At 37.1% G+C, this 27730-nt stretch overlaps 1 protein-coding gene and 1 pseudogene across 2 annotated transcripts in view; both read left to right on the top strand.

The window, feature by feature from the left end:
• The window catches only part of LRRC49 (leucine rich repeat containing 49), a 154706-nt gene that overhangs the window by 105879 nt on the left and 21097 nt on the right, over positions 1 to 27730 (top strand). For both annotated transcript variants that reach the window (XM_039237857.1, XM_039237858.1), the window contains 3 exons: positions 14846 to 15083; positions 24296 to 24481; positions 27289 to 27398. In XM_039237857.1, the coding sequence (XP_039093788.1) occupies positions 14846 to 15083; positions 24296 to 24481; positions 27289 to 27398 (534 nt within the window). The remainder of the gene's footprint in view (positions 1 to 14845; positions 15084 to 24295; positions 24482 to 27288; positions 27399 to 27730) is intronic.
• LOC120235496 lies at positions 15545 to 16805 on the top strand (annotated as a pseudogene).

Here is a 27730-nt window from a genome sequence, read left to right as displayed (position 1 = left end):
TCTACATATCAACTTTATTTTTATATGTAGTGTTAAGTTAGAGTCTAACCTGATTTTATTTCAATTGGTTAATTTGATCATAGCATTTCTTTAATTAAGAAATTATTCTCTTTAAAATAGAGAATACCATTTTCATCTCATATTAAGTTCCTGTAATTATTTGGATATATTTCTGGATATATTTCTGAACTTTCTATTCCATTTCACTAATCTGTGTATCTGTTTTAGTAATCAGATCTCTTTTGATTATAGTAGTTTTGTAGTACATTTTAATATCTATGTAGGGGAAATCTTTCACTTTTCAAAGTTTTAATTCTCACACACTTGTTCTTCCATATGAACTTTAAAATCGTTTAATCTGCTAATATAACATTGTATGTTCATAATACTTCATTGAAGACTTATTTAATCTAAACAGAAATGTCAAGAATTATAGTCAAATGACATTTAAGTTATTAATTTCAGAAGTATTGACATTGTTAAGATAATAAATCATCACTTTAAAAATCATGGTATATCTCCATTTTTCCAGGCCTTTTTTGGTATCCAGAGGGAGCTAATTAGGGAAGTGTTGAAAGATTGAAGGAAAATTCTGAAGAACTAAACGAGCTTAGAGACTATGCAGTTGTAGCAACTATAGTCAAAATTATTGAATAAGTATTCCAGGAGCACAGAGTAGGTTGGTATAACAGTAGAGAAGCTATGTGTTTGATAAAGAATAAGGAGATAATGGATCAAAGTTAAATAATAAAAAATTCAAGTATAATGATAAAAGAAAAAATGATGGGTCATATGGTCTAGGCTAGATTTTGAAAGAATTAAAAAATAGAAGATTGCCTACAGATTAGGAGAAAATTTAGTATTCTGAGACCAGAAGTGTAAATGAAATTGAAGATGAGAAGCCTAGGAAGTAAGAGGGTTAATAGTGAGCTTAAATAGTGGGAGTTTATGGTCAGAGTTAAGATGTTGAAGTTGAAGATTTCAAAGGCAGGATGTATCTAAGTAATGACAACATTTGGAGCAATTTGGACGCCATTGTTGTGGCCATGGAAGTGGGTCACTGGGGAAGAGTAGAAGTGAAGGTCATCAGAGAGAGATCAGTTGAAGAGATTATTGTAGATACTGAAGTTACTGATGGTAGAACTAGATATGGAACGAGGGGGCAGTGTCCTCAACAGTGATCAGCCTTATCTCCGTCCAGTTTGAGTCATGCATCCTATGCTCTTGCTAAGCCATTCACTATTCATGTTTTACTAGTGTTGGCGGCTACAGTGAGTGCAGAGATGTCTTTGTTTATTAACTGACTCTTCTACCTGACTATCTCTGATAGGTGAACTCCAGACTGTTAATATGATTTTCCCAACTCTTTGAACTTTTTAGGCAGCTTATGGCCAAACGTTCTGTGATCCTCTAAAATAATTTAAAATTATAGAGTCTTCACTTTTATAGTCTCAAAAACAAGCAATGAGTTCCAAGAGAAAGAGGAAGTATCTGTTAGTGAAAATTGTTATTCCTTATAGTCACTGCCAAGAGTTTCAGAATTTTTATTAAAGTTCCACAAAGTCAGAGAGGCCTTTTAAGCAAGATGTACAAAGGAAGAGTTTGGGAGATGGGAAAAGTGATGTATGGCTTCAGTGGAGAGGATGTGGAGAGCAGTAATGAATCATTGGAAAGGGATCCACAATTTCTGGCAAAAGATTTATATTTTACTGATGTAAGTTCAAAGTGCCATGGACACACCATTATATTTTCTTGGTCTGACCCTCTTAAGGACTTAAAAACTATGAAGTCAAGGAGACACAGATGATATTTGAAGTCAGAAAAGTAAAACCCTAAGGACAGTGAATTATTGGTGAAACTTTAATACAAAATTACTTGTACCGTCTAGTGGTTAATGATAATGTCTTCAATTTAGTTGGCAGTTGTCTGATTAATGTAAAATCTCTTGCATCAGAAAGGTAGAAATAGTTCTGAAATAGCTGATTATACCTTGTATGTATATGTATATCAGGGTTTTTTTTTTTTTTTTAATTTGTTTATTTTGAGAGAGAAACAGAGAGAGCATGCCCAAGCAGTGGAGGGGCAGAGAGGGAGGAGAGAGAGAATCCCAAGCAGACTGTGCACTGTCAGCACAGAGACCAACATGGGGCTCAATCTCACAAACCATGAGATCATGACCTGAGCTGAAACTGAGTCGGACACTTAGCCAACTGAGCCATCCAGAGACCCCTACACCAAGCACTCTTAACCAGAGTATCCAGACTGACTGTTTGAAATTGAAGTCCTTATTTTATGCTTGAGCTCCACATCATTTAGCACAGTTGACATTCTTCCTCTTCAAAGGCTCTTTGCATTGACTTTTCTGATAGCACATTCACCTGATTTTCCTTTTACCTATGTGGCTGCTGTTTTTGTTTTTGTTTTGTTTTAAATAATATCTTGCCAACTCCTTTTCTACCAAATCTCTAAATGAATATTATGCTTTCTCGATTTATAAAGTTTAGATAGACTGTTGGCGGGGCGCCCGGGTGGCTCAGTTGATTAAGCATCCGGCTTCAACTTAGGTCATGATCTCATGGTTCGTGAGTTTGAGCCCCACATCAGGCTCTCTGCTAAGAGCTCAGAGCCTGGAACCTGCCAGATTCTGTGTCTTCCTCTCTCTCTCTGCCCCTCTCTGCTCTCTCTCTCTCTCTCTCTCTCTTTCAAAAATAAACATTAAAAAAACTTTAGATAGACTTTTGGCTATAATAGACAAGAATTCAGCTCACTCACTTGTCATCCCCCAATACTGTATGCCTAAAAGTTCTTTTATTGATAACTTTTGTAATTTACTATAATTAAACCTCTATTTTTTTGTTCCATCTGCTCTAGATAGTAGCTCTCAAGGTTGCATTGTGCAAGATGAGTCTATCCTTCTTTTTACTTCTCCTACTTTAGTACATTGCAGCTATCTATGAGCTTTACTTTTCTTATTTCCCTTCGTGAGTTCTTTGTGAATGTTCCAGGTTTCTCTCTGTTATTGGTTTCTAGTTTTATTCCATTGTTTTCAGAAAAGATGTTTAATGTGAGACGTGTTTTGTGGCTTAACATATAGTGTATTCTGAAGAACGTTCCATGCACACTTGAGAAGACTGTACATTCTAATGTTATTGGATAAAGTCTTCTATGTCTGTTAGATCTAGTTGATTTATAGTGTTCTTGAAGTCTGTTTTCCTTATTGATTTTTCTGCCTCTTCTATCTATTATTGAAAATAGGGTATTAAAATCTCCAATTATTTTGCAGGACTATCTCTCCCTTCAATTCTGTCAGTTTGTGCTTTATATATTTTGGATGTTAAATGCACTGTATTTATAATTGTTCTACCTTCCTGATGGATTGACCTTTTTACTGATATAAAATGTCTTTCTATGTCTCTTGTAATGCTTTTTGACACGATGTCTATTTCGTCCGTTAATAGTAGCCATTCTAGCTCTTTTGGTTTTCGTTCACATGGGATATCTTTTTTGATCCTCCCAATTTCAGTCTATTTCTGTCTTTTAATCTTGTTGACCGCATATAGTTAAATCTTGTTTTTTTAATCCATTCTTCTAAAAACCTCCTTTTAGGTGGAGAATTTAATCTATCAAGTCCCGATGAGAAAGCACTTAATTCTATCATTTTGCTCTTTGATTTCTCTCATATATCTTTTTTGTTCCTCAATTCTTCCATTACTTTTTTGTGTTCAAGTGATTTTTTAGTGTGCCATTGTAATTCCCTTCTCATTCCTTTGACTGTATATATTTCTTAGCTGTTTTCTCAGTTGTTATCCTGGGGACTATAATTAATGTCATAAATAATAATTTAGGTTGCATCAATACTAGTATAGTTGCAATAATTATAAAAATTTTGCTCCTATATAGCTTCACTCTGTGTATGTTCTTATTATCACAAATTTCATCTTTATATACTATGTGCATATTAACACAGATTTATAATTATTATTATATGCATTTGGTTATTAAATCATATAGAGGAAAAGAAGAGGTACCAGTCAAAAAATATAGATACTGGCTTTTATATTTACCTGTGTAATTACCTATCCTGGTATTCTTTATTTCTTCATATGGCTCTGAGTAACTACCTAGGGTCCTTTTATTTCAATCTAAGTGACTTTTTTTTAGGGCAAGTGTACTAGCAATAAACTCTCACAGCCTTTATCTGAGAATGTCATAATTTCTTTTATCGTTTCTAGTACAGTTTTGCTGGATATAGAATTCTTGGTTGAAAGCTTTTTCTCTCAGCACTTTAAATATGTCATCCCATTGCCTTCTGCCCTCCATGGTTTCTGTTAATCTTACTGAGGGTCCCCGAGGGTCCCTTGAACAGGACCAGTTACCTAGTCACTTTTCTCTTGCTATTTCAAGATTCTTCCTTTGTCTTTGTCTTTTAACAATCGGAGATGATTGCTTCTGAAGTGTTTTCTGAGCTGTGTCCACCCCTGGACATGAGTGTTGCCTTCTGGATTCCCTGAAATGCACAAGAACTTAACAAAGCCCTCATTCCCCCAACTGTCTCCTTCCCCAGCCTCTTTTTGTCTTAAGGTTTTTGCCCAAGTCAGGCAACACCTAAAACATTTTTGCGTTTAAATGCTTTCAACAAATGCCACCCAGGAAGTCACCTGTGCCCAGGGGAAGCTCTGAGGCAAGTGAAACAAAGACAGACTCTTTAGCTAGGACCCACTAGACATGTGGAAACACATGACCACAGCTCTTTGAGAGTAAGGTGTATGTTACTTTTTTTAGTACCAGCAACCTGCACAAAGAATATGGGTTGCCGTCTTCAAAACCATCACTCAGCTGGGGAGTAGGGGATGTTAACAGTGTAAGTTAAAATGCACAGAATTCTCGTATTGAAATTCGGCATGTTTTTTCTTCAGTACTCATTTCCCTGGCTGTTGCAATTATTTTTTTTTAGATTCCAGAGTTCTGAAAGAGTAGATTCTGACAGCTTTTGCTAGCACATTTGTTACTTTTGTGGATGAATGCAGTTTTGGAGTTACCAAATGGTAGAATACTACCATTTTCTCTCATTTGGGAACCACAATTTTGCTATATACTATGAGCTGTGAATATTGCTAATTGGTAGCTTCTAAAGATTGAAAAGTAGTAGGGGCACCTGGGTGGCTCATTTGGTTAAGCGTCTGACTTTGGCTCAGGTCATGATCTCACAGTTTGAGAGTTTAAGCCCTGCGTTGGGCTCTGTGCTGATGGCTCAGAGCCTGGAGCCTACTTCAGATTGTGTGTCTTCCTCTCTTTCTGCCCCTCCCCCACTCACACTCTGTTTTTCTCTCTCTCAAAAATAAACAAACATTAAGATTATGTAACTGTCTTTTATTTAAGCATTAAGTAGTGTACTGTAAATCTCATTTTCTGCTTCCTAAACCACTCAAGGAAAATAGTCTTAGCATCATATGCAAATAGCCACCTCTTCATCACACTTCACGATGTGTTCAAAGCCGTGCTGCACCTTAGTTTGGCTCACACCTGAGCCATGGCTTCTTACATAGTTTGTTTCTATCTGGAGTTTCTGATATCCTATCTTTTATTTATTATTATTCATCATCATTATTGTTATTGTTTACTAAAGAAATTTGTGTTGCCTTTACTTAACATTCCAATTTCTTTGAACTTCTCATTTAGCTACTGAATTTATTCTTCTTGAAGCCTGCTATCTTCCTGACCTAATTCAGCCTTAATATTTTCTTTTGGACCATTGTTTCCAATGTATCATTTACTAGTAGCCTTTTCTTGCCTTATGTGGCTTTCTAATATCCTCAAGTACTTCTGTCCTCTCAACCTCTAGATGGTAGAGTTAACGCACAATTTGGTCCTGGGCCTTCTTTTCATTCTTTGCTTCCCCCCAAACAATCTCATATATGTCTTTGCCTTTAAATAACATTTGTATTTTTGAAGATACTGATTTATATACCTTTTCTTTTGTGATTTCCCCATTTGGATTGTGTTGAAGAAAAAAATACCCTTTACTACTCTGAGATTATATAAACATTTTCCCATTTTGACTTCCTAAAGGTTGAAAATTTGGCCTGTCATATTTTAGTTTTTATTACACTTGAAATTGATTTTTAAGTTTGAGATTGACATCTGATTTGTTTGTTTTTCTCATATGGGAATAGCCAGTTGACCTACTGAGTATTCTTTCCTTTTCCCACTGATCAGCAATGCCACTCAGCCTGACCGTTTCACAGGCAGTGGGAGAAGTGGGTAGCTTTGACAGATCTTCAGTTAATGCCCTGTATTCATTCAACTTTACTTCTATACCCATCTTCTATCATATCTACTGTTATTTCCTTTCCAGAGCTCTCCTGGGCAGTTTGGCTAACATATTCGTTTTTGTCTCCAGTGCACATTTGAAGCAATGACTCCCTTTGTTTTTCTTCATCACTCAGCATCCTTTACAGTTTCCAGAAATTTTCTGAAACTTCTTACAGCAGATGGTCTCCCCCCTTATCCCCCAACTATTGTACTTGTTGTTGAGGGTTTCACCAGTTCAGCTACTTTAATGGGGTTTTAGAAGGAAATTTCAAACACATGTGTTCAGGCTGTGTGCTGGTTTATCTGAAGTACACAGTTGAAATGTTTTAAATTTTAGAAGTTGTGTTACCATATTCTCTGTAAGTCTTTAAAAATATAACTTAGTTTCATCTTTCTGGAATGATAGAAGCCTGGCTCTTTCTGATGGTAGAAAGCCAGAGGGTCACAAAGTCCCTTCCTTTGGGTTCCAACTTGTTTTTTAATGCTACATCAGTTTTTCCACTTTTCACAATCCCATTAATAGTCTTTAGTATTTCATAATGCCAGAAAAGTGGCTAATTCTTGCATTAGAGTTTCTGTGACCTTTGGCTTATGGGTGTGTAACTAAAAGCCTGGAAACAAGTGTTCATGAAAAAATTATAGGCACATAAAGGGAAGAAATTCTGTAAAACCTTGGTATATCCCATTAATGATTTCACTGTTCACTATACTTGGGGCAGCTCTACAGTAAAATGACATACTGCAGGTTTCTTTTCCCTGCCAGAAATGGGAAAATACTTGGTGTAATGTTTTCTTTGCTTACATTGGATGCATGCAGTGAAGCTGGTTTATTTTTGGTCATTTCCTGTCTATGAACACTGTGGTACTTTAGCCAACACTACCATAATAAAATATAATGCATAAAATGAATTTCCACACCTACGAATGTTGTAATAGAAATTCATAAAATACGTTATTATAGGAATCAGCACCACTTTTTCATTGGGAAAAGAATCTTCCGAAATATTTTAAGTCTTTCTGTTCTAGCCTGTTATAGAAAGCCTAAAGATTTTTTTAAACAAACCAAAAAACCCTATAATCCTCTGAAATATTGTCTTTTTTTTTTTTCCCATTCAGGCATTTAAGAGTATATTTATTTAACCTGGCTTTTAGGGACCCATAACTCTATTGCATTAAGTTAATTATACTCTTTTTTTAAAATCCTATACTAATCAAGAAGGCATAGAATATGATCAAGTTGATTACATGAGCATTTATACCTGTAATTAACCACATGAGTGTGAGGGTCTTGAAGAGAATTCCTATTTGATGGCAGACTGCCTACTGTTGTATAAATAATATTTGAGGTGGTAGATATACATGGAAATGTATTAGGCTTCATGGGAAAACAAATTTTAAAACATGGGTCCTCCACAGAAAATACCACATTTCTCAGAGTACTTGATTTAGACTAGACAGGGGTAGAAAGCTAGACCACTTGATCCAGTCACCTACTCTAGAAATTTGAGTCATACTTGATTCTCTCTTCTCCTTTATTCCCCATCATTAGTCACTAAGTTCTACTTTTCTTTTCTCTTAAACATCTGTTATATCTATGTTCTCTTCTTTTATTAATAATAATCACTATAACATATTGAGCTAAGCATTAGATAGGATTTAGAATATTTCTAGTCTCCAACAACTTTGAAAAAATATGTATTATAATCACATTTACATGTTAGGAACTACAACTGCAACGAAACTAACTTACCCGCCACATCATCTGTTTGCCAATGGCAGACCTAGAATTTGAACTAAGGTCTGTCTGGTCTTCTTGCCAATTCCATTTCCACTGTACCATGCCCTCCCTTATATGAGCTAGTCAACACTCTTGCACTGGTTTTCCTACTATTCTCCCCTGATTCAGCCTCTCTCTGCTACATCTTCCACATGGTTGACCAGCTTATTGGTCCAAGGTGGATCCCTAAGGATTGAGAAACGTCTTGTTTATCTTGTGTCACCAGCACTAGCTCCATGCGGGGCACATTGGAGGGGCTCAAAAATATGCATCAAATATGGTCCTATTACCTTCCATTTTGCTATTTTATTACTTTTTCTGCTCATCAACCTTTATAGGATAAAAGCTGACTTTTCAGATTCATCTTCAGCTATGACTCCAATATGGTTCAGTGTTCTAGCCATATCGAAATTGTTCTTAACTGAATATGTTATATATAATTAGGCTGCTATGCCTTTCTTCATTTAGTTGTTCTTACCTAAAGTGTGCTCTCTCCTATTTCTGGTGAAATTCTACTATTCATCTATCAAGGACCAGTTCAAATGCTACCTTCTTTTGAAAACTGACTTCTCCTCACTAGAAGAATTCCTTCCTCTCTATTCTCATAGCATATCATTTAAATATTCATTATATGAAAATAAGTACATCGTATTTCAATTAATGTACATTATTTGTCTTGTTCTTTACCTGCCATTCATATTGGGAGCTCTTTAAGGACAAATAAGTCTTTTTTTTTCCCCTTAGTCTTTTTAAAAAATTTATTTATTGAAATTCAAATTAGTTAACATACAGTGTAGTATTGGTTTCAGTAGAACCCAGTAATTCATCACTGCTGTATAACACCCAGGGCTCATCCCCAAAAGTGCCCTCCTTAATGCCCATCACTCATTTAGCCCATCCCTCACCCACCTCCCTCCAGCAACCCTCAGTTTGTCCTCTGTATTTAAAAGTCTCTTATGCTTTGCCTCCCTCTCTGTTTTTATCTTATTTTTTCATTCCTTCATCTGTATTTCTTAAATTCCACATATGAGTGAAATCATATTACATTTGTCTTTCTCTGACTGACTTCTTTTACTTAGCATAATACACTCTAGTTCCATCCATGTTATTGCAGATGTCAAGATTTCATTCTTTTTGATGGCTAAGTAGTATTCCATTGTATATTTATACAACGTCTTCTTTATCCATTCCTCAGTGGATGGACATTTGGGCTCTTTCCATAATTTAGCTATTGTTGATAATGATGCTAAAAACATTGGGGTGCATGCACCCTTCAAGTCAGCATTTTTGTATTCTTAGGATAAGTAGCTAGTCGTATAATTGCTGAGTTATATGGTAATTCTATTTTTAATTTTTTGACGACCCTCCATACTGTTTTCCAGAGTGGCTGCACCAGTTTGCATTTCTACCAACAGTGCAAGAGGGTTCCCCTTTCTCTGCATCCTCACCAACATCTGTTGTTTTCTGAGTTGTTCATTTTAGCCATTCTGACAGGTGTGAGGTGATACCTCATTGTAGTTTGGATTTGTATTTCTCTGATGATTAGTGTCGTTGAGCATCTTTTCATGTGTCTCTTAGCCATCTGGATGTCTTCTTTGGAAAAGTGTCTACTCATGTCTTCTGCCCATTTCTTCACTGGGTGATTTGCTTTTTGGGTGTTGAGTTTGCTATGTTCTTCATAGATTTTTGAATGCTAACCCTTTATCTGATGTCTTTTGCAGATATCTTCTCCCATTCTGTTAGTTCCCTTTTAGTTTCGTTGATTGTTTCCTTCACTGTGCAGAAGCTTTCTATTTTGATGAGGTCCCAGTAGTTCATTTTTTGCTTTTGTTTCTCTTGCCTCTGGAGACATGTCTAGTAAGAAGTTGCTGCAGCTGAGGTTAAAGAGGTTGCTGTCTGTTTTCTCCTGTACGATTTTGATAGTTTGATGTCTCACATTTAGGTCTTTCATCCATTTTGAATTTTTTTTGTGTATGGTGTAAGTGGTCCAGTTTCATTCTTCTGCATGTCACTGTCCAGTTTTTCCGGCACCATTTGCTGAAGAGACTGTCTTTTTTCCACTGGATATTCTTTCCTGCCTTGTGGAAGATTAGTTAGCTATACATTTGTGGGTCCATTTCTGTGTTCTCTCTTCTCTTCCATTGATATTTGTGTCTGTTTTTGTGCTGGTACCATACTGTCTTGATGCTTACAGCTTTGTAATACAGCTTGAAGTCCGGAATTGTGATGCCTCCAGCTTTGGGTTTCTTTTTCAACATTACTTTGGCTACTCATGGTCTTTTCTGGTTCCATACAAATTTTAGAATTGTTTGCTCTAGCTCTGTGAAGAATGCTGGCATAATTTTGATAGGGATTGCATTGAATGTATAGATTGCTTTCAGCAGTATAGACATCTTAATATATTTGTTCTTCCAATCAATAAGCACGGAATGTTTCTCCATTTTTTTGTGTCACCTTTAATTTCTTTCATAAGCTATCTATAATTTTCAGTGTACAGATCTTTTGTCTCTTTGGTTAGGTTTATTCCTAGGTATCTTATGGTTTTTGATTTAATTGTAAATGGGATCGATTCCTTGATTTCTCTTTCTGCTGCTTCATTATTGGTGTATAGAAATGCAACTGATTTCTGTACATTGATTTTATATCCTGTGACTTTGCTGAATTCATGTATCAGTTCTAGCAGAGTTTTGGTGGAGTCTTTTGTATTTTCCATGTAGAATATCATGTCATCTGCAATGAATGAAAGTTTGACTTCTTTCTTGCTAGTTTGGATGTCTTTTATTTCTTTTTATTGTCTGATGGCTGAGGCTATGACTTCTAGTACTATGTTGAACCACGGTGGTGAGGGAAGACATCCTTGTTCCTCTGGGGGAAAGCTCTCAGTGTTTCCCCATTGAGGATGGTATCAGCTGTAGGTCTTCCATATACGGTAAGGGCGAGCACGTCTTAATTTATCTTTATATCCCCAGTGCCTATCATAATACCTCACACATTGTAAGCTTGGCAGATAAACCTATGTGTTTAATAAGAGGCTGAGGTCATTTCAGTTTAGAAATTATATTCCATGTGTTTATTAAATTAATTGCAGAGTATGATTAGGTCAGTTCTGTTTCTGGGGACTAGAGGCCTATGAGAGTGAGGAAGGGTTTGATATATTCAGCACTCGTCCATAAACTCCATACTGTCCTTATCAGTACAGAGGAGTTATGTGCCTGTGCCAGACTCCTTAGCACCGTGCCCTATGTATCGTGGGCTTTCAGTAAATGTTTGGTGACTCAATGAATGAATGAACGAGTGAAATAATATGATGTATGCATGTATGATTAAAGACGTGGACACAGCTTCCAAGCATACAAGGAAAACTGGAAGAACAATCCAGTTTTTAAATATTTTAAAATATTTTTAGCAAACTTCCCAAGTCACTTTTTATGCAAACCATTAAGAAAAAAACCTGTCCCCCAAAGAACAGGTTGCTCTAGTCCACACTGGCCAGAGTTTGAGGCTAACTTCAAGCCTCATTCAGATAATAACTGAAGTGAATTAGATACTATATGCCCTGTTTAACAGGTGCTACATTTTCTGTTGACAAAAACAAACCTTTTTGTAGCCCAGAAAAGTTTCCATTTGTCTTTTTACAGAACACCCATGTGAGATCTATACAAGATAGAAATTACTTCTGCTTTCTTTTGTAACCATATTACTGTTTTGCTGAGTCTGCGCTTATTGATTATTTCACTTATTTTCCCAACAGTTTGCTTGACAAACCTTTATACAAAACAAATAATTCCTTTCTGATGAAAGACTTATCTTGGAGTTTATGTTCTTTAACTTTTTTTTAAAAATTTTTTTAATGTTTTATTTATTTCTAGGAGAGAGAGAGACAGCTTGAGCAGGGGAGGGTCAGAGAGAGAGGGAGTCACAGACTCTGAAACAGGCTCCAGGCTCTGAGCTGGCAGTCAGCACAGAGCCCGACGCGGGGCTCGAACCCACGAACCGCGAGATCATGACCTAAGCGAAAGTCGGACGCTTAACCGACTAAGCCACCCAGGCGCCCCATGTTCTTTAACTTTTAATCATATGGAAAAGAAAAAGGCAAGACACGTCCAAGTCCATAATAGAGAATACCACTTTTCAAAGGATTTATTCATGTTTTTGGTACACAGTTCTGATTCCCCATTTTTCCTTAAAATGAACTTAGTATCATGGCATTAATGTAGACATCATTACATTAACTAGCTAGTTTTTTTTCCCCTCGCCTTCACCTTACTTCTTCAGGATTCTATATCACCCTTATTCTGTGTCTGTATATCGCTGATTCTGCCCCTTTGTGCAAATCACAACTTATAGTCAGAACATGCTTCATAAGATTCAATAGATAGTCATTAAAAACTTTTTAATTGTCTCACTTCATTAATTCATCCAAGAGATATTTATTGACCACAGCATGTGCTGGGAGCTGTGTTAGATGCTAGATCTACTAATGTGACAAAGTTGGAGCTCTCAAGAATCATAACGTTTGGTAAGAGAGACAGACAAGTACGCAGGTAATTGCCACGCAATGTGGTAAGTGCTGTGACGGATATGCACTCTTCACAGCAAGCCTTCCAGAGTTTAATGGCAGTGAAGTATAACTCCTTTCTTTTACTTAACTCCAGAAATGATTGTATGGTCTACATAGCTCAGCCTGAAGCTATCACACAAAGCACGATGTAAGGAACTGTTAACTCTGTCTGATTTTTGTTCTGTTATCATCCTTTACCTTTATTGGATTTATCATCTAAGTGTATTCATATACTACTGCATGTTGAATGTCTGACTGCTGTCATATAATAATCATTGTCTCAAGCACTAAAGTGGCAGAAATTAAGCCTCTTTATATTTTCTTGGTTGCATATTCACTTAGAATTGACTAATGTTATCACCCAGCTTGTCTTTTTATACATAGATGTGTTACAAGTTAACGGTGCCTCTGAAATAAGTACACATAAGTCCAGTAAAATATAATAGGCCAACAAGGTTAATGGTTTGTTAGTCTTCCCTCCAATATCAGCATTATAAAATGTGAAGATCTTTAATAATTCATTTGTTGAATATACACTGTGAAACTCCCATTGCTGGGCCCCAGGTCCCCAAAGTTGAGAAAATTGTCTTTAGCTTCAATGAATTTACTGATGAAGAAGGCAAATTGTAAGCATATAATTATGATATAGTATGAGAACTGATATATTGGAGGAGTATATAAAAGTTATTAGGAGCACAAAGGAAGGCAAAGTACTAATATTAGTAGGGGTGAATAAATACTGCCTGAGAGCAAAAATAGCAGAATGAAAACCCATGGAAGAAAAGCCAACCATTGTTTTGACTTTTGTGATTAGGCAAATTAAATAGTTATATCTCTGTTCACAAATCCAAAAATTTGAGTTGGATTGAGCTATTTCTTTTCTTCTCTGGCTAACATTTGGGTACCTTTTACAGAAAATGTGGCTCCTACGTTGGAAATTGTAACAATTATCATATTCAGTAGAATACATGAAGTGATTTTATGTGTATTACATTTATGTGTGTATATGTATATATAAATACATATAATACATAAATAATACATAAATATGTGTGTGTGTGTACAGATACAGATATTAAATATTGGATTGTTTTTCGTCATTTTTAATTTCAAAATGGGGAGGAAATTGTCCTTAATTTTACTGCTTATAACTGTAGTATATAATTACAAAATTTCAAACAACATTGAGGTATTCAAAAATAGAAAGTCAAACTTACCCCTTAATCTAACTTCTGAGAGGTAAACTATTGTTAACAGTAATTATGTGTCTTCCCAAGTGTTTTATAAATATATTTTTATATTACATGGTTCTTATTATAGAAACAGTGTTCTATAAAATGTGGAGGTTTTTTTCAGCTACATAGTGGAATACTTTATAGATTAGGAAAACATATTTGTTCTAACATGAAAAGATATCCATGATATGCTGAATCAATTGTTTTAAAACTAAATAAGTTGTCAATTATCTTTAATTGATATAAACAGTTTGGGTTAAAGTGTTATTGTTTGTTCACTTGCGCCTCTTTTTGAATTAAAAGATATAACCAGAAGAATACAAAACTTCTAGATATTCTATTGAAATTTAGTCTTTGGTGCTCTGGGCTTAATTATTGAAACAAAAAAAATGAACATAAAATTTCAAATTTCAAATACCTTTTCCAACAGGTTTTTATTGTCTCTTATTTACTCTGCATAATAAGACTTTCATTTAAAATTGTATGTTGCAACTTATGAATGGATCAGGAAGATGTGGTATACAATGGAATACTACATGGCAATGAGAAAGAATGAAATCTGGCCATTTGTAGCAACATGGATGGACCTTGAGGGTGTTATGCTGAGTGAAATAAGTCAGGCAGAGAAGGACAGATAGCATGTGTCTGCACATATAAGTGGATTAGGAGGAAGTTAATGAAGGATGATGAGGGAGAAGAAGGGGAAAAATAGTTGGGGAGAGGGAGGGAGGCAAACCATGAGAGACTCTTAAATACTGAGAACAAACTGAGGGCTGATGGGGGTGGGGGAGAGGGGAAGGGGGATGATGGGCATGAGGAAGGGCACTTGTTGGGATGAGCACTGAATGTTACATGGAAACCAACTTGACAATAAACTATTAAAAAAATGAATGAATGAATGAATGAATGAATGAATAAATAAATAAATAAATAAATAAAATTGTATGTTGCATTTTCCAGGTCTCTGGACTCAGGACTCACCAATGCTTTACAAGGTTTGTCTGTCACAGACACGCACCTTGTCGAAGTGGATGGGGACACACTTTCCCTGTACGGCTCAGGAGCACTGGAATCTCTGGATCGGAATTGGAGTGTCCAAACGGCAGGGATGGTGACAACGGTGTCCTTCACTTTCATAGAATTTGATGAAATCGTCCAAGTGCTTCCCAAATTGAAGATTAAATTTCCTAATTCTCTGGTAAACATTTCTTCTTAGTGGTGTATTTGAACTATTCTCAGTCATGACTTGTGTGTTCAGGCCAAAGGCCTGTTTGATTTTTTATTTATGCAGGTTCTATCTGGCGGGGAGACTAAGCTTTTGTGTTGATTTTCTGGATCTGGGATTTAAATTAGTATTCATAAATGGCCTTGCAGTTTTCCGTTAATATTGGAAATTATCTCTCTATAAAATTATTCTTTATGGAGTATAAAGGACTAATATAATTTTATTCAAACTATATATATTTCTACTATATTTTATTCAAACTATATATTTCTACTTTATAAAGCATTCAAGAGGGCCTCACATAATCCTGTCTTATGTATTCATGTCCTGTACCTGGTATTAACGGGACATGTATGTACATATATGATTTTTACAGCAGTCACCTAACAACAGTTAAAATAATTGTAGACTTGAGGCTCATGGGTGTCTTCACGATGGGGCTGCGGGACATGTGGAGGCTCACGTCCAGGTTTAATTCCCGCAAAAGGACTGATATCTTACTGGAACTTTTGGGAAGACAAGCAAGAGGACAGCCTTTTGGGAACCAGGAGAAGGGACTTCATGAGACTGAAGACTGAACCTGGAGGTGCCATGACCTTGGACCTGCACCTCCAGAATTAGACTATCTGGGCACAGAGGCAGCAGGAGAAATGCTGCTGGAAACAAGGTCGTGCAGGAGTGATGACACAACACAGACCAAAGTTCCTAAAACGCACTGAATCTTCATACGATTTGGCAAACGTCTCCCACAGCGAAAGAATTGGGAACCAGATCCTGAAGCTGTCCTGATCCTTCCATAAGGAGCGAGTGGAAAGTCTTTCTGTGCTGGGGTGATATCAGAGTGATCTCAGAAGGTGGAAAGGCAAACCAGAAGATAGCTCAAGATTTCTTTAGGGAGAAATATATGCTGAACAATGCCACCGACTCTTGCCAGAAACCATATGCTGCACTTATTCGTGGAATTACAGTGGGTGGGGGAGTTGGTCTCTCAGTCCATGAGCAATTCCAAGCGGCTACTGAAAAGTCTCTCTTTGCGATGCCAGAAACAGCAATTGGACTATTTCCTGATATGGGTGGAGGTTGTTTCTTGCCATGACTTCAAGGAAAACCTGGTTACTTCCTTGCACTAACAGGATTCAGGCTGAAAGGAAGAGATGTGTACCCGGCAGGAATTGCGACACATTTTGTGGCTTGTAAAAAGTTGGGCATGTTAGAAGATTGGTTAGCCCTAAAAATCTCCTTCAAACGAAAATATTGCAGCTGTCTTCGAGGTTACCATCCGAAGTCCAAGACTGATCAAGACAAGTCTTTTACACTTGAGGACCACATGAACAAATAAACAGTTGGTTCTCAGCCAATAGTGTGGAGCAAGTTAATGAAAATGTACTGCAAAATGGTTCATCTTTTGCCTTAGAACAGTTGAAAGGAATTAATAAAAGGTCTCCAACATCCCTGAAGGTCACACTAAGGCAACTCATGGAGGGATCTTCAAAGACCTTGCAAGAAGTATTAACTTGGAAATTTCAGTTGAGTCAAGCTTGTGTGGGAGACGATGACTTTCATGAAGGTGTTAGGACAGCTTTCACAGATAAAGACCAGAGTCCAAAGTGGAAACCAGCTGATCTAAAAGAAGTTACTGATGAAGATTTGAATAACCATTTTAAATCTCTGGGAAGTAACAATTTGAAATTTTAAGGTGATTATATTTTTTTATGTTTATTTTTTTGAGAGAGAGTGACTAGAGGAAGGGCAGAGAGAGAGAGAGAAAGCAGGACTGAGCCACTCAGGTGCCCCTTGATGTGACTAGATTTTTAAGAGATTGTTCTGGAGCAGGTGTTGGCAAACCTGTGGCACTTGGGCCAGATCTGGCCTGCTGCCTGTTATTTATTTTTCCACAAGCTAAGAATGGTTTCTGCATTTTTAAATGGTTGGGGGAAGAAATCAAAGACTAATATTTCATGACATGGATATTACATGAAATTCAAATATTGTCCATAAATAAAGCTCTATTGGAACATAGCTATATTCATCTCTTTACATATTCCCTATGGCTGCTTTGAGTAGTTGCAGCAGAGACTGTAAGGCTTGCAAAACCTAAAATATTTACTATGTGAGCTTTTTCAGAAAATGCTGTCAAGCCCTGCTTTATAAGATGGGAAAATTTGAAATTCTTTAGAGATTATTGAGTTGAAATATCTAATTGAAATGGGAACCTTGTCTTTTAGCTTTGGGTAGTAGTTCGTGCATTGACCAAATAAACTTATGTATAGATTACTTTTTAAAAAATAATAATTTTTGAGACACCTGGGTGGCTCAGTCAGTTAAGCATCTGACTCTTGATTTCCACTCAAGTCACGAACTCACAGTTAGTCCTGTCGGGCCCCACATGGTGCAGAGCCTGCTTGGGATTCCCTCTCTCCCTCTCTCTCTGCCCCTCTCCTGCTTACACTCTCTGTCTCTCAAATTAAATAAATACACTTTAATTTTTTAAATGTTTATTTATTTTCGAGAGAGAGAGAGCAGGAGAGAAAGAGAGGGAGACACAGAATCTGAAACAGGCTCCAGGCTCCGAGCTGTCAGCACAGAGCCTGATGCAGGACTCGAACCCACGAACTGTGAAATCATGACCTGAGCTGAAGTCAGACTACGCCACCCAGGTGCCCCAATAGATATACTTTAAAAACCAGTAGGTGTAGCTCTGAAGAGCCAGAGGGCTAGAAGACACTAAGTTCCCACCCTTAAAGAGACAGCACAACAAACAACCGTCCTGATACACAGCATAGAAGCAGCAGTTTGAAAACTTCCCCAGGATATACGGGGAAGATTTATTTACTAGTCTCAGAACATGTGCTGGAGGGGACAGGGATCTTTTGGAGACCTTTCCAAGATCCAAAGAGCAGGCAGGTGCCATTTCCCATCCCCCACCCCACAGCCTGGATACACAGACCCCTGCAGGAACTAGCACGGCACCAACACTCTCCACCTAGCTTGTGAGCAGTGTGCCCCAGCCCCACGTGCTTCTGCGGACATGCCTGCTCCATCCTGGCCTGGGCAAGAGGCATCCTGGGTGGCCACAGGTCCCCTCCTATAGTGGGTGGATGCAGACCTTGCTGGCACCATATGCCCTGCACCTGCAGTCTCCTATAGACCTGCTGCCTCCAATACAGCTGTGGCCAGAGCCCACCCAAGGTGGTGCCACAAGCCTGGCACTGTGCAAGCAGCCTCGAAAGGGGCCAGCACCACTCCAGAGTGACTCCTGCCATGGGCAGAGGGGAGAATAACCACACACAGCAGTCTCACTGCGGCCCCAGCAATGGGCTGGAGTCTGATATCGAGTCAGACCGTAGGCCTTGCCCACCAATAGAAGCTTCTCAGGGGACAACACGGGGAGAGTGTCCTGCAGTTCTGTGCTACTGCATCGCTGGCAAACACCTGGCAAAACAAGGCCCACAGCAAGGCACATAGTAAGTATAATGGCAGAAAGTAGTGCTCAAGAGAGACTTTTAAAAGCAACAGAAGAGAAACCAGTTACATACAAGGGAAATGAGCTGACTTTTTCAGCAGAAACTTCACAGGTCAGAAGGGAGTGGCATGATATATTCAAAGTGCCAAAAGAAAAAAACCTGCAACCAAGAATATTCTATCCAGCAAGGCTATCATTCATGATAAAAGGAGAGAGAATATCCCAGACAAACAAAAGTTAAAAGAATTCAGCACCACTACACCAGCTCTACAAGAAATGTTAAAGGGGTCTCTCTGAGTGGAACAGAAAGACTATAAGCAGGAGTAAGAAAGGTAGAAAGCACAAAAACAATAAAATTAAGTATATCTATAAAAATCAACCAAAGGATTCACAAAGGGATATAAAGTCCGACACAATTTACCTAACATGTGGAAAGGAGAGGAGTAAAAATTAAGTGTTTTTATAATGGGTTCAAACATAAGCAGATGTCAACCTAAAAAGACTGCTATATGCATAAGATGTTATGTATAAATCCGATGGTAACCACAAATCACAAACCAGTAATAGATATGCAAAAAATAAAGAGAAAGGAATCCAAGGATATCACTAAAGAAAATCAGCAAACTGTGAGAGAAGAGAGCAAGAGAAGAAAGGAACAGGGAAGAACTGCTAATGCAACCATACATTAATACAATAATACAATAATAATACAATTAATACAATAATAATACAACATACAACAAAATGGCAACAAGTACATCCCTGTCAGTAATTGCCTTGAATGTAAATGGACTGTGTTCTAATCAAAAGACGTAGGGTGAAGGAATGGACAAATAAAGCAAGACCCATCTATGTGCTGCCTACAAGAGACTCATTTTAGACCTAAAGACACATGCAGATTGAAAGTGAAGGGATGGAAAAGCATGTATCATGCAGATGGAAGTGAAAAGAAAGCTGGGGTAGCAATACTTATATCAGACAAAACAGACTTTAAAACTAAGACGGTAACAAAAGACAAAGAAGGACACTATATAATAATAAAGGGAACACTCTAACAGAAAGATGTAACAATTGTAAATATTTATGCACCCAACCTGGAAGCACCCATATACATAAAGCAGCTAAAAACAAACATAAAGGAAGTAATCGATAGTAATACAATAACATTAGGGGGCTTTAACACCCCACTTACATCAGTGGATCCATCACCCCAATAGAAAATCAACAAGGGAAAAGCAACTTTGAAGGACACATTGGACCAGATGTATCTAACATATGTATTCAAAACATTCCATCCTAAACAGTGGAGTACACGTTCTTTTCAAGTGCACACAAAACATTTCCTGGAATGGATCACATATTAGGCCACAAAGCAAGTTTCAACAAATTCAAAAAGACTGACATCATACCATGCATCTTTTCTGATCACAACACTTTGAAACTAGAAATCAACCACAAGAAAATATCAGGAAAGAACACAAAAACATGGAGGTTAAATAACATGCTACTAAAAACCAGTGAATGGGTCAGCCAAGAAATCAAAGATGAAATGAAAAAATGCATGGAAACAAATGAAAATGAAAGCACAATAGTCCAAAATCCTTAGGATGCAGAAAAGGCTGTTCTAAGAGGGAAGTTTTGAGCAATAGGGCCCACTTCAAGAAGCAAGAAAAATCTAAAACAACCTAATCTTATACCTAAAGGAGCTAGAAAAAGTACAAACAAAACCCCAAACCAGTAGAAGGAAGGAAACAATAAATAATAGAGCAGGATACATGAAATAGAAACAAAAAGCAGTAGAAAAAGATCAATGAAACCAGGAGCTAGTTCTTTGAAAAGATCAACAAAATTAATAAACCTATAGCCAGATTTATAAGAGAGAGAAAGTGAGAGAGAGAGAGAGAGAGGACTCAAATAAAATAGAAATGAAGGAGAAGAACTAACTCCTGACATCACAGAAATACAAAGGATTATAAGAGAATATTGTGAAAAATTATATGCCAACAAACTGGACAACCTAGGAGAAAGGCGTAAATGCCTAGAAACATATAAACTACCAAAACCGAATCAAAAAGAGAAAGTTTGAATACACTGATTACCAGCAATGATGTTGAATCATAATCGAAACCTTCCAACAGACCAAAGTCCAGGACCAGACAGCTTCACGGGTGAATTCTACCAAACATTTAAGGAAGAGTGACTACCTATTCTTCTCAAACTATTCCAAAAAGTAGAAGAGGAAAGAAGGCTTCCAAGTTCATTCTACAAGGCCAGCATTACCCTGATACCAAAACTAGATAAATACACTACACATAAAAAAGAGAGTTACAGACCAATATCTCTGCTGAACATAGATGCAAAAATGCTCAACAAAATACTAGTAAACCACATCCAACAATACATTAAAAAATTGTTCACCACGATCAAGTGGGATTTATTTCCAGGATGCAAGGGTGGTTCAATATTTGCAAATCAATCAACAAATGATCATATGATCATTTCAATAGATGTAGATAAAGCATTTGACAGAGTATAATGCCATTCATGAAAAAAGTCCTCAAACTCTCAGTGATGCCTCAGGATATAAAATCAATATATAGAAATCCATTGCATTTCCATATGCTAATAATGGAGTAACAAAAAGAGAAATTAAGAAAACAATCCTATTTACAGTGGCACCAAGAATAATAGAATACCTAGAAATAACTAAGGAGGTGAAAGACCTGTACTCTGAAAACTCATTCATGAAAGAAATTGAAGATGACACAAAGAAATGGAAAGGTATTCTGTGCTTAATGGATTGGAAGAACAAATATTGTTTAAATGTTCATACTACCCAAAGCAATCTACAGATTTAATGCAATCTCTATCAAAATACCACCAGCATTTTTCACAGACCTAGAACAAACAATGCTAAAATTTGTATGGAATCACAAAAAAACCCTGAATGGCCAAACCAGTCTTGAAAAAGAAGAACAAAACTTAAAGGTATCACAATCTCAGATTTCAAGATATACTACCAAGCTGTAGTAACCAAAGCAGTATGGTACTGGCACAAAAATAGGCACAGAGATCAATGGAACAGAATAGAGAGTCCAGAAATTATACTATTATATAGTCCATTAATCTTCAACAAAGGAGGCAAGAATATGCAATGGGAAAAAGACAGTCTTTACAACAAATGTTGTTGGGAAAACTGGACAGCTACATGCAAAAGAATGAAACTGGACCACTTTCTTATACTGCACACAAAAATAAACTCAAAATGGACTAAGGACCTAAATGTGAGACCTGAAACCAAAAAAATCCTAGAAGAGAACAAAGGCAGTGACTTCATTAACATCAGCCGAAGCAACTTCTTTATAGATATGTCTTCTGAGGCAAGGGAAACAAAAGCAAAAATAAATTATTGAGAATACCTAAGAATAAAAAGCTTCTGCACAACAAAGGAAACAGTCAATAAAACTAAAAGGCAACCTACTGAATGGGAGAAGATATTTGCAAATGACATATTCAATAAAGGGTCAGTATCCAAACTACAACTCAACACCTAAAATAATCTAATTTAAAAATGGGCAGAAGACATGAACAGACATTTCTCCAAAGAAGACATACTGATGGTCAACAGACACATGAAAAGATGCTCAACATCACTCATCATCAGGGAAATGCAAGTTAAAAATACAATGAGATATCACCTCACAACTGTCAGAATGGTTAAAATAAAAAACACAAGAAACAGGGGCGCCCGGGAGGCTCAGTCAGATGGGCGTCTGATTCTTGATTTTGGCTCAAGTCAGGATCTCAGTTCATTGAGATCAAGCCCCACATTGGGCTCTGTGGTGAGCTCACAGAGCCTGCTTGGGATCCTCTCTTTCCTTTATGCCCCTCCCTCCCTTGATCATATTCTCTACTGTCTCTCAAAACAAATAAACACTGAAAAAAAAATTCACAAGAAACAAGTGTTGGAGAGTATGTGGAGAAAAAGGAACCTTTGTGCACTGTTAGGGGGGGCATGCAAACTGGTTCGGCCACTGTGGGAGACAGTATGAAGGTTCCTCCAAAAATTAAAAATAGAAGTGTGCTACCATCCAGTAATTGCCCTACTAGGTATTTACACAAAGAATACAAAAGCATATTGGGGCACCTGGGTAGCTCGGTTGGTTGGGCATCTGACTTTGGCCCAGTTGATGATCTCATGGTTCAAGTGAATTCAAGCCCCACATCAGGCTCACTGCTGTCAGCACAGAGCCTGCTTCAGATCCCCTCTCCTCCCCTCTCTGCCCCCCTCTTATGCTCTCTTTCTCTCAAAAATAAACATTTAAAAGAAAAAGAATACAAAACACTAATTTGAAAAGATACATGCACCCCTATGTTTATTGCAGCATTGTTTATAATAACCAAACTATGGAAGCAGCCCAAGTGTTCATCCATAGATGAATGGGCAAAGATGTTATATATATATATAAACATATGTGTATATATATATATATATATATATATATATGATATTTATGTGATACATACATACATACACTGGAATATTAGTCACCCATAAAAAGAATGAAATCTTGCCATTTGAAACAACATGAATGGCTCTAGAGAATATAATGCTAAGTGAAATAAGTCAGAGAAAGACATACCTTATGACTTCACTCATATGTGGAACTCCAGAAACAAAGGGAAAAAAGAGACCAAAGCCAAAAACAGACTCTTACGTATGGAGAATAAACTTATGGCTGCCAGAGGAGAGGTGGGTGGGGATGGGCGAAATAGGCGATGGGGATTCAGAGTACACTTATCATGAGGAGCACTGAGTATTGTATAGAATTGTTGAATCACTGTATTTGTACACCTGAAACTAATATAGCACTGCATGTTAACTATACTGGAATTAAAAATTTTGAAAATTAGTTTGAGAAATTAGCTTTTTCCAGTTTTTCCAGTTAGCTTTTTAGCATACTATTGTATTATGTATTAGTATCTCTTTGCAGAAACTGTGAGTTCTCCCTTGAGTCTTTATTATTGTTATGCTTTTCTCTGTGAGCCAAGTGTTTTCCCTCACTTCTCCTTTTATAGTGTATTTTTCTTATGCCACATCATCCTTCCTAAAGAAGATAGATAGAAGTGGAGACAATATGTTAAGAAAAGAGCATCCAATTTCACAGAAAGAGCACTTACATCGGCCTTTCCATTTTATTGATTTTCTTTTCTCATACCCAATTGAACTAGCCTGCATAGTAATTAGCAAGATGCAGTTAATAATGAATAACTAGTTTTTTTTGTTTTTTTTTTTTTTCAGAAGAATTTTGAATCCTATATTTTTAAAGCTCTGCAAGTTTTACTTCGAATCTTTTCTTTGGAAACTTAAATTTGGTGTAAAGCATAAAAAATGTTAGTAATGCCTAAAGTCTGGATTATTGTATATTTATACAATTTTAAGAATCTTCGTTTGTGAATCTTAGTATGTGGGGGATGTCGTTTGCAGGTGGGAAATCACTTTGAATTCAGTACTGCGCTGATTAATGGATTCCACCATTGATGCATTAGATGGATTAATATTGTGTACGTTTAGTAGATTCCGTTGATTGAATGCAATTGAAAACATTAACTAAGTCTGAAGTTTACAGATTACTTGGGAGAATGATCAGTGAAGCTTTAATGTTAACGTTTTAAGATGGTCACATTCAATGTTCAGCATTTTTGTGTTTTATTTTTGTAGCACCTTAAATTCAAGGAAACAAACCTTGTAATGCTGCAGCAATTTAATGCGCTAGCTCAGCTCCGCCGCGTCGACCAGTTGACAATTGATCCTCAAGGAAATCCAGTTGTCAATTTTACACTCTGGAAATACTATGTACTGTTTAGACTGAGCCATTTTAGTATGCAGAAAATAAATGGGACAGAGGTAAGCTAAACATAAGTCAACTGTAGCATTAATATTCCCTTTTAGGAGACACAGTCATAAAAAATGGACTATTCCTGGAATTCCGGGAACCATGATAGAACTTTTGAGAAATATTGTGGGTTTTTTTCCCCCAAATCTTGACACTTGCAATTGTCAGAGAGCTAACAATCTATCAAAAAACTTCTAAAGCACTAGACAGATTTTTAAAATAGCAACCAAATCATAGTGAATAGCAAATACTTTTACTGTTGTTTGACAGTACTTCAGAAGTACAATGTGGGTAGAATGATAATTTTAAAAAAAATAAAGAACACTTATGTCAAAGTGTTTTACAAACTGCCTCGCATGTTAGAAGGATGGAGAAATGGGGAAGTAATACCCAAATGTCCGCTGATAAGGGTCATAGTAGAGGAAGGGAGGAGGAGAGTTAGGGAAAAAGGAGAAGGTACACAGGGAAAGAAAAATGATTTGAAAAACGATGAGAAGGAGAAATAGGCAAGGAAGAAAGGTAAAAGAAGTGAAAGTAATAATGAGAGAAAAAGGAAATAAAACTAGCATATGGAAGTGTCTGGACTGCTTTTTAATAGTCTGTAACAGCTGCCTGTGGTTAACGTGCACTGTGTAACTCAGGCCCGGAATATTATTAGTGCAAAGCTATTTTTCAGATTGATTCCACTAAGCTTGTCCCCAGAATAATCTTCCTTTTATCCAAAGACTGTCTTCTCTAAACACTATTTTGGAAGAAAAGAGAGAAACTATGCTTCTTCCTCTACTGAGGAATTCCTGAACTGAATTTAAATAATTTTCCATGGGAAGAAAATCTCTCTATGCTATTAGTATTATTATGATTGTCTCTTAACATTCAGAAGACCTCCTTACTGTAAAAGAGCTGTAATCGGGTTTGCCGGCACGCTGGTAATAGCAACTGTATTTCTCTGCAACTGATGTACTACAGGTACCTCTGGCCTAGCACTCCGGAAACCCAGTATAGGGTTAGGAGACTAGAGATCTCTGGGTCAGTGTACATGAGTCAAGTGAAATTCAACTACGGTAGGCTCATGACCACAGGTTCAGCTATCTGTTGAAGATGTAGGACAAATCTGGAACCTTCCGATGACTATTAATTTCTCCAGCGAGTTCTCAAGAGATCCGGTTCAGTCTTGTGTACTCTTGTGTACTCCCATGGTACTTTCCCAGAGAGGTCATGAGTCATTGATCAGACCTAATAATTAGTCCCAAAGTTTTCCAAAGCTACCCTGGACTGGAAGTAAAATAGCTATTTTAGCTATGGCTGAGTCATTCTTCATTAATACCCAAACTGTTATCCCCATTAACCTAAATAGGATATTTACCTAGACATGGGCCACTACTAGAAGTGTATACTAAATATTATTGAACCTTGAAATAGAAAGGAATAGTACAATATAATTACATAAAAGAGAAGAATTAGAAAGAACCAATATAACCTATTCTGACGTAAAGTTCCTTAAATGTCAATGGCAGGGATATTTGACCCTTTATTAAAAGTCTAAAATAAAGCTACTTAACCTTGAAAATATGTAGTAATATTATATGTCTACTTTTCTTCACATATGAGAGAATAATATTACTTGAGGTAGAATTGAATTGTGAGCATCAGGAAGCAAAGACGGAGTAGTGGCCTACACTGGCCACTAGGTGACTGTGTTAGACCAAACAACTTCCTTGTCAGCTGAAGGAAAGATTTGAGGGAACAGCAGCCTAATTAACTCTGGAGGTTTAAGGAAAGTGTCAGTCGGCACTGAGTTCTGTGAATAAGATGTTTGTGAATTATGGGTTGTTGTTTTTTTTTTTTGAAAACACCTGTGAAGTGTATTACAGGTAGCGTTAGTGAATGTCTTTCTGTTCCAAAATTTAACTATACCAGGGTTTCTCAGCCTCAGCTCTGTTGACATTTCGGCCCAGGTAATCCTTTGTCTTGGGGGCTGCCCTGTGCATTGTAGGATGTTTAGTAGTGTCCCTTGATTCTACCCACTAGATTTTAGTAGCATCCCTCTGCCAGTTGTGATAACCAAAAATGTCTCCAGACATTGTCCAATGCTCTCTAGGGGCCAAAATGGCTCCTGGCTGAGAATCACGGAATTTATATACACAAACTAATAGTATTTAAAATGCAAACAAGCCTACTTTATATCAAAGAAAATATGCCCAGATATTAATCCAAGTCCCACTTTTAGCTTTTAGTACTTCCTTGGTTAACACAGGAAGAAGCCCTCACGGAGAAAACCTGTGACAAATTATTCCTTGTGGAGAGAAAGGTAGACATAATTTTACAATGAACAGGAGTGTCTTTGATGGTCTAATGTTCCATCTCTCAGGAAGGGACAAAATTATTATTAGAGGAACAAGGTATGAACAACACCTTGGCTTACCTTTGGCACATTATTAAAGTGCATCTATTCCTTTGGCACTTGAGAAATTTCCCCTTAAATCATTCTACTCCAAGAAGCTATAGGATTCCTGAAAAAAAAAATTCATTAAGAATTTAAGGTGCCCCATGTATAATTCTCAGGGAACGTTACTTTCAGTCAGAGCTGACCCATCGCCTCCATCGTCCTCCAGCTCCCTGAGCCACACCTGTCATCTTCATTCCAGTTAAGGTCAGGGGAGAAAGAGATGTCAGTAAGAACTCTCCTCTTATAGCCCCGGAGAAGGTACTTTCCTGGACTGAAAGCAAACACTCAAGCTAGACGTTTCTTTGAAAATGTGTTAATTCTATCCAACTAGATACAGTGTCATTTTGACCCATCTCCATTGTATCTCTTCAGGTGACACAGAATGATATGATCATGGCTGAAAGGCTCTTTGGAATCCTAGCACATGTAGCATCTTCCGAGTTACCCCAGTACCGTCTGATTTCAATTCTGGGTGAAGCCAGGTAATCTTTAATTTCCATCATTTTTATAGAATTCCTGTTGCCCTAGAAAAAAGGAATAACTCTTAACTGCCATGTGTGCATCCTACAAAGGTCTGTCCTAAACTTGTCTTATGGCTAGCCTTCTTCAAAGTGTTGGGGTATGAAGATGAATAAGACAAAATTCTTGCTCTTATGCTTGTTAGGCTTAGAAGCTAACAGTTTAAAGCTATTATGTAGGCACTCATAATGTAAATGTTTAAAATGCTATAAGAGAAGAGTGAAAGAGGAAAGACCAACTTTAGTTTGGAAGAACATAAGGGAAGACTTCACAGAGAAGATAACATTTTATCCGG

Source organism: Hyaena hyaena, unplaced genomic scaffold, assembly GCF_003009895.1.
Source record: "Hyaena hyaena isolate Hyena2069 unplaced genomic scaffold, ASM300989v1 scaffold_130, whole genome shotgun sequence".
NCBI classification, from domain to species: Eukaryota; Metazoa; Chordata; class Mammalia; order Carnivora; family Hyaenidae; genus Hyaena; species Hyaena hyaena.
Note: the sequence above shows the minus strand (reverse complement) of the source record. Positions and strands in the feature narration are given on the sequence as shown.